This window comes from Dipodomys ordii, unplaced genomic scaffold (genome assembly GCF_000151885.1).
Source record: "Dipodomys ordii isolate 6190 unplaced genomic scaffold, Dord_2.0 Scaffold35, whole genome shotgun sequence".
Taxonomy (NCBI): domain Eukaryota; kingdom Metazoa; phylum Chordata; class Mammalia; order Rodentia; family Heteromyidae; genus Dipodomys; species Dipodomys ordii.
The window spans coordinates 12,306,768-12,313,740 of record NW_012267251.1 but is presented as its reverse complement, the minus strand read 5'-3'; the positions used below and the strand labels follow the sequence as shown (position 1 = coordinate 12,313,740).

The following is a 6,973-nucleotide window of genomic DNA, read 5'->3' as shown; positions in this document are numbered from 1 at the left end:
CCTCAGGTCTCAGCCTCTGAGTAGCTAGGATTACAGGTATGAGCCACAGGCACCTGGCTGACCAGTGTTCTTAGTTGGCATGGAAGGATCCATGTTAGATCCAGTCACACGGGCAACCCTGGGAGTGGGGCTTTTTACCCCAAACCCCAGTTTTAGTGTCTTAAGTATCATCTGACTTCTACTTCCTGTTAAAGATGGCTTTGGGTGAATGTGGTACCACACCCTCTTCCTTTACCATCTCTGTCAGGATTTTTCCTTTTTTTCCCCTTCTCTTTTTATGTTTTGTCACTTCTGGCTTTTGAACTCAGGGACTTGTGCTTGCTTGGCTTTACTTTCTCAGCTTTGCTTGCCTGGCTGGCACTTTACTGCTTGAACCATGCCTCCAGTCCAGCTTTGTGTTGGTTATTCTGGAGATGAAATTTAGCAAACTCTTCTGCCCAACCTGGCCTTAAACTGTGGAACTCTAGATCTCAACCTCCTGAGTTTCTAGGGTTTATAGAGATAAGCCATTGGCACCTACCTCATCATACTTCTTAAATACATTTTATCATAAAGACTATGCTTACAAAAGAACAAAGAGTAAAATATATTACATGTTAGTTAAAGGCTAGATTAGCTCATCACAAAGTTATTTTTGGTAAAGAGTTGGAAGGAATATAAGTGCTCATGCCAAAAGAACAGATAACAGAACACAGGAGATACATGTGATGAAAAATTGTATAGCTATTGGGACAAAAGAAAACACACACACACACACACACACACACATGCACGCACTCACATGCACACAAAACCTGTGAGTATATTAAAGGGTATTTACCAAACTAAAAATTGGTTCCTAAGCAGCAAAGAGAGGGAAATGAGAATTTGCAACCACAAAATAAAAGAAGAGCATTGACCATAACTGATAATTTCTTACAAACTAAGTGTGTATGAAATTTTGCACCTGAGGTCCAGAGAAAATCCCAGGAACACAGTTATAGGACTTGTTGCTGTGCATCATCTCTGAAATAGTGTGAAATGGAAGAAAAACTCAACCAAGTGTAGGAAATGAACTGGTTCAAGGCATACATATTATGATAGGTTTCATAGGTATTTGGGCATTTATAGGTAGATAGGTACAGATATTGTATAACACAGATTTTCAAAAGGAAACTTAAAGGTAGATAGTTATTTCAGCCAGCTCAGCAAACCCAGAAATGTCTCATGTTAAGCAGAGAGATAACAATGTAAATTATTAATAATTCCACATTCCATCACTATGCCCATCAGCAAATTTTTCCCAATGACTTATTGCAAAAAATGATGAGGCTTAGGTAGAGTCAATAAACTGACATTTTTCTCTCTCTAGAATGGTACAGAAAAGCAAATCTGTCCTCTGTTTTCTTGCAAAAAGGAGTGCAAGTATAGTTAAGTAAGTTTCTCCTTGTCTCTGTCTTGCTTCAGTTTTTCAATTTGCAGAGAAAGTTTATGTAACTCCAGGGCCATTTTGGAGTCTCTGGGAGTTGGAAGACACTGTAAGAACTTCCTGCCTGCCAGCACCACATCACGATCTTCAGGGATTTCCTGAGAGAACAAACAAACAAACAAAAACAAGAATGATGATTTCAGAAAGCTTGCAAACTCATAAGCGGCTATGCTTCTTTCAAGACACTTCATGGCAGAAGGAAGACTGGAAGGTGAGCGATAAGCCCAGCCAGGGTGGATCAGTAGGAAACCCATTCATTTGGACTCTAAGTGTTCCCCATGTGCACTTTGAGGTATCAGATCAAGCAAAGAGGGAGACTAAGCTCAGGGGAATCCCCAAAATATCCAAAGAAACAAGTGGTGTCTATTCTGCTGACCAAGGAGAAATAAAAGTGAGTATATCGGGTATTTGAGGAAATACTGAGCTCCAGGACTAGGACATCTGTTAATAAGTTCCTACAGTACACCCAGCCTGCCCTGCTATAAAACAGAAACAGCACAGTGCCTCATGGTGTACGAACTAGTCCCTGTAAACTTGTATTCATGAATCCTAACAGACAATCCCTTCAGGCATATTAGTACTGCTCCTGTTTTTATAAAGCTGATTATCTGTAATGTGTTTTCAGATGTCATGTGACACAATATTCACTGTATCTCATTCACCTGTTCACACTTGGGCACAGGAGGGTTCCAAGATTTATTCTCTGAGCAGGAGATCTTCTGTGATCCAACCATCCGATAGCCAGGGTCACACAGGACGGTGATGGTTTCAGGGTTGACATACTGATCCTTCTCCACAGACAGCTTTCCATTGAGTATCTTTGGTTTTGCACACAGAGCTATCATCAAAACAGATCTTGCGTTAGCCAAGAGATAACTCCTGGTGATGAGCAAAGGGGACCAGCAATACTGCTGGTGTTTATTGTTTCATTCTCTCTGCAGCTGCCACTACTCCATGATCACTCTGACTATCTTACCACCATCACCACGAACTGGGCTGGTGCTTTCTGGACATGTGCTATCCACGCATGCTCTGCATGGTGCAGAGCCACTGCTGGGGTCTAGGCAGGTCACATGCATTATTTCATGCATGCCTTAGCAAACTTGTGTGGGAAGTACTGTGGACACAGTCATGGTAGTGATATCTCTCTGCTCTAGAAACCTCAGTTCTGTGGAAAAATGAGAGCACTGACAGTAACATAACACATCATGGGGGCAGGCGTCTGATAGCAAGGTCAAATCTCTCATGAGAGGTCCTGGATGCCATCAGAAACCCAGGGTGTTATGTCTTGGATATCTGGAATTAATCCATGACCAACCTCCCTCAGGCTCGAGCAGGAGTCAATGGCAAATGTGCTCTGGTTGGGAGTACCATCGGGATCTGGCCCACTTCAGAGCCACTCGGCAGCATGCAGAGTTTCCGTAGCCACCAGCAATGGATTACCTTTACACTGAGGAGCCGGAGATGACCAATATGAGAACCTGCAGGACATTGTGGCTGCTCCCACCAGAACATAGCCTTCTTTGCATTCATACTGTACCACAGTGGTGATGGACAGAAGTTCACTAATGTCCTTGTAGTGTCCATGCTCAATCTTGGGAGGGGAACTGCAACCTGGTTGGGAATAGAGATTCTTTTTTCTTCTGATGTTTCACTCATATAAATTCACCAGGCCTTCCCCATTATAACACAATACGTGAGATAAGGAACATACTAGGAAAAGATTCATTTTCCAGTTCTGAGATTCCAGGACAGATGGCCTGTGGAGAGGTAGGCCGTCATGGGAGGAGGGCATGATGGAGCCAAATGGATCCCCTCACGCCCAGAAAGTGCAAGCGTGGAGCCAGGCATACCTACCACCCCTTGCAGCATGTTCTACTTGACCCTACTTCTGATGGATGATGAAATCATCACCCAATAGCACCACCCAGAGGACGGAGCCTTTAATGCATGGGCCTAGGCAGGACAGTTCAACATCAAACTATAGAAGCTGGGGCTTAGGGAAGACTTTTATTTCTCCCAATATTTCATTGCTCACGAACTAAGATGGCAACATTCACAAAATGGAGGTATCAGATGGCTGAGTTGTAATTGGGCACGCATCTATGAATCTAGGCGAGGCAGAATTGACTCCTTGCCTTCTATAAAACTATTCTTTGATCATTTTAATATTTAAAAATGTGTAAGGATCAATACCCATATACAGAGTTATTTCGATGGTTAAAAAGAATATGAATTGAGCTAAGAGATTACTCAGGAATAGGACAGAGGAGATTAGAGAAAGAAAGGGGATGAATAACTGTGCAAAACATCACAATGGAGACACACGAGAGAAGTCCAAAGAAACTACAAAGACAGATAGGCTTTTGGGTGAGCAGGGACTAGCAGTGATCTTAGGAACAGCATAAAGTAGACTGAAAAATGTTGAAATAGATCCATGAAATATAAAAAAGAAACCTGTTAGGAACACTATTTCTTAGAGGGAAACGGATTGAAATACAGTTAAGATGCAACAATGAAATCCTCTCCCCCACCGCCATGACCACCCCATATGCCTGATTTTGAAATATGGATACTGGGTCTAACTGGTGCCATCTTGGCATCTTGGTGGATGAGAGACTTTCCAAAACTTAGAGGTGAGGCCCACCTCCATCCTCTGATGATGGGCATGCCTGAATTCCTAGAGGCAGGAGCAGGGACGTGGACAATAGGTTATGGACCTGCCAGTCCTAGACCATGAACTTGGGAGACTCTTGGAACTCTCCAGCTCCCTGTGACCCTGCCCCTTGACCATGACCCTCGTTAGGACTCTTCAGCTGCCATTTTGTACCAGGCCTTGTGTCTCCTGACTCTCCTCAGGTCACCATGGCATCCCACTTCAACTCTCCATTACAGCTGAGCAGCTTTGTTGAGATTGCTTTTCTGCTCTTTCTCTACTACCCTCATGGCTCGGGTTTTCTAACAGTGTTAAGTGTATTTGAGGCTTCAAGTTTTGGGGGGACATGCGTCTGTTCACAGTGGCCAGCTTTCTAATAAAGACTCCCCATTCGACCTCTTCTCTGTAGCTCACAATCAAATTCCCATATAACTACAAGCCAACTTTTTTTTTTTTTTGGTCAGTTGTGGGCCTGGGCGCTGTCCCTGAGCTCTTCAGCTCAAGGCAAGTACTTTACCACCCGAGCCACAGTGCCACTTTTGGTTTTCTGGTGGCTAGTTGGAGATAAGAGTCTCACTGGCTTTTCTGCCCAGGCTGGCTTTGAAACTGTGATCCTCAGATCTCAGCCTCCTGAGTAGTCAGGGTTACAGGCGTGAGCCACTGGTGCCCGGCTCTAAGCCAACTTTTTTTAAAAGTTAAAAAAAAAAGTATGTGTAGCCACTTGTTATTAAATACCAGGCAATGCTTTAAGCTTTTTTTTTTTTTGGGTCCGGTCGTGGGGTCTGAACTCTGGGCCTGGCTGTCCCTCAGCTCTTCAGCTCAAGGCTAGCGCTCTACCACTTGAGCCACAGCGCCACTTCCGGCTTTTTTCTTTTTGCTTATGTGGTGCTGAGGAATCGAACCCAGGGCCTCATGCATGCAAGGCAAGCGCTCTACCACTGAGCCATCTTCCCAGCCCCTTGCTTTAAGCTTTGACAAGTATAAATTCATGTAATCTCTCAACAACTCCATTTGGCGAATGTGAAAAGAGAAGCCTAGGGAGGTCAAACAGCATACATAAGGTCACACAGCTAGTGAAAGGCTCGAACTCGTTTTTCTTTACACAAGCCACAATCTGACTCCATTAAGAACACTTGCTACCTGGAAGGCCCATTAGATGTACATGTCAGCATCTGCAACAGAGGAATCTTAAGGAAACATTAGTGTTGGTTGTACAAATTCACAATGCTGTGTACACCCAGAATCCCAAAGCCTCATTCACTCATCAACCCAAGACTGCTGTGTGCTTTAGAATCTTCTAGAGAAAAGAATCATGGGGAAATTCTATACTTAATACTTAAATAATAAAAATGATCAAACTGCAAAAAAAACCCTTAGATTTATATAACATTTTATGACTTGACAGAGAAATTTGATACTGTAATGCATTTAGATTCTCTTTAATTTTTTCTGAATTTCTGCCAATAATTACTATTTCACATTTGCTTTGCAGATAGTAAAAACCAACAATAATTAGTAAAAATAAAATGGCACAGGCTAACACATGAAGGGAATTTTAATCCTTTCTGTATATAAATTTGTAAGAAAATGAAACATGGTAATTTATTCTTCCCTATTTAGCAGAGTAGATATGCAGGTATGTAACCAAACATTGTTCTTTCTCAATCATACTCATATACATAAAAGTATTTAAACCTTTAAAAAATGTGTTAAACCTATCAATTACTGAATTAGAAGTTAATAAAGTATTTGTTATACCATTGGTAAAATAAGTAGTTCATTAATTGTTAGTAAGTAACTGACAGTAATAAAATGACGTTATACCTCCTACAAATTAGTGCTAATGACTACAGCGCAACTATCTCTTTAAATTTCTAATGTGGAATGAATGCATTTGCCATTGAGTGGTCTACTCGATCTTCTCTGCCTTGACTATTGCCCATTCTCAGCTTTTTTGGTGCCCTGGCACTGGAAACTGCCTTACTCACCAAGGAGGCTGGCCGGGCCCAGGAGCGAGGACAGAACTCCAAGGAGGCACAGAGATGCAGAGCTGCTCCCAGGCATAATAAGCCTCATGGCCAACGATGACTGTGTACCAGCAGAAGCTGAAAGGGCATAGATCCCACCTGAAATACTCAGAGGAAAGACAGTGGATTTGGAGTGGGGTCGTCCAGAGTCAGATGTGAAGCGGTCAGTGGCAGCTGAACCCAGCGGGTGATCAGGTCAAGAGTGACCTCTTAGTCAGGAAGCAGCCCATGGGAACAGAGCAGAACAGTGGTTTCCAGAATCAATCCAATGAAAGGACACTTGACAGTCCCACTTCAGCATCAAACCCCCATGTCAGGAGTAAAAACCACGTGGAGCCCTGGGGGTGTTTGCAATGTAGCACTCATCTCTTCACTGCAAGAGTGGGACTTTCCAGAAACAGAAACAATGCATTGGTGTCTAACAAAACAAGCGTGGGGGTGGAGGGACACCCAGAAAGCAAATCTTAAATGCAGTAAAGCTGTGTCTGAGGTTCTCTTGAAGTCTGGGTATTACAATGAAAGAGAAAGTCCTTCGGAGAAGGATTTCCTACTCAATCAATGCTCTGACTTAGCTGCGATCTGAGGAATGAGGTTTGAAGCCAGCCCGGGCAGGAAAGTCCATGAGACTCTTATCTCCAATTAACCACCAAAAAGCCAGAAGTAGACCTAGGGCTCAAAGTGGTAGACTCCAGCCTTAAGCAAAAGAGCTCAGGGACAGTGTCCAGGCCCCGAGTTCAAACCCCATGACCAACAAAAAGAACAAAAAAGATGGAAAAGATTGTTTGTAGAAATTTTCAAACCTTATGGGGAAGAGAAAAAAAA

At 43.0% G+C, this 6,973-nt stretch overlaps 1 protein-coding gene across 1 annotated transcript; it reads right to left on the bottom strand.

Moving 5' to 3' along the window:
- Positions 1-1,044: 1,044 nt before the first annotated feature.
- LOC105986442 (C4b-binding protein alpha chain-like) lies at positions 1,045-6,745 on the bottom strand. Its single transcript, XM_013017344.1, has 4 exons — positions 6,113-6,745; positions 2,912-3,082; positions 2,131-2,306; positions 1,045-1,566 (listed from the first exon to the last, which is right to left on the bottom strand). Exons 1-4 carry the CDS (start codon positions 6,198-6,200, stop codon positions 1,411-1,413), a joined length of 591 nt encoding a protein of 196 aa, XP_012872798.1. The 5' UTR covers positions 6,201-6,745; the 3' UTR covers positions 1,045-1,410.
- Between the last annotated feature and the right edge of the window lie 228 nt (positions 6,746-6,973).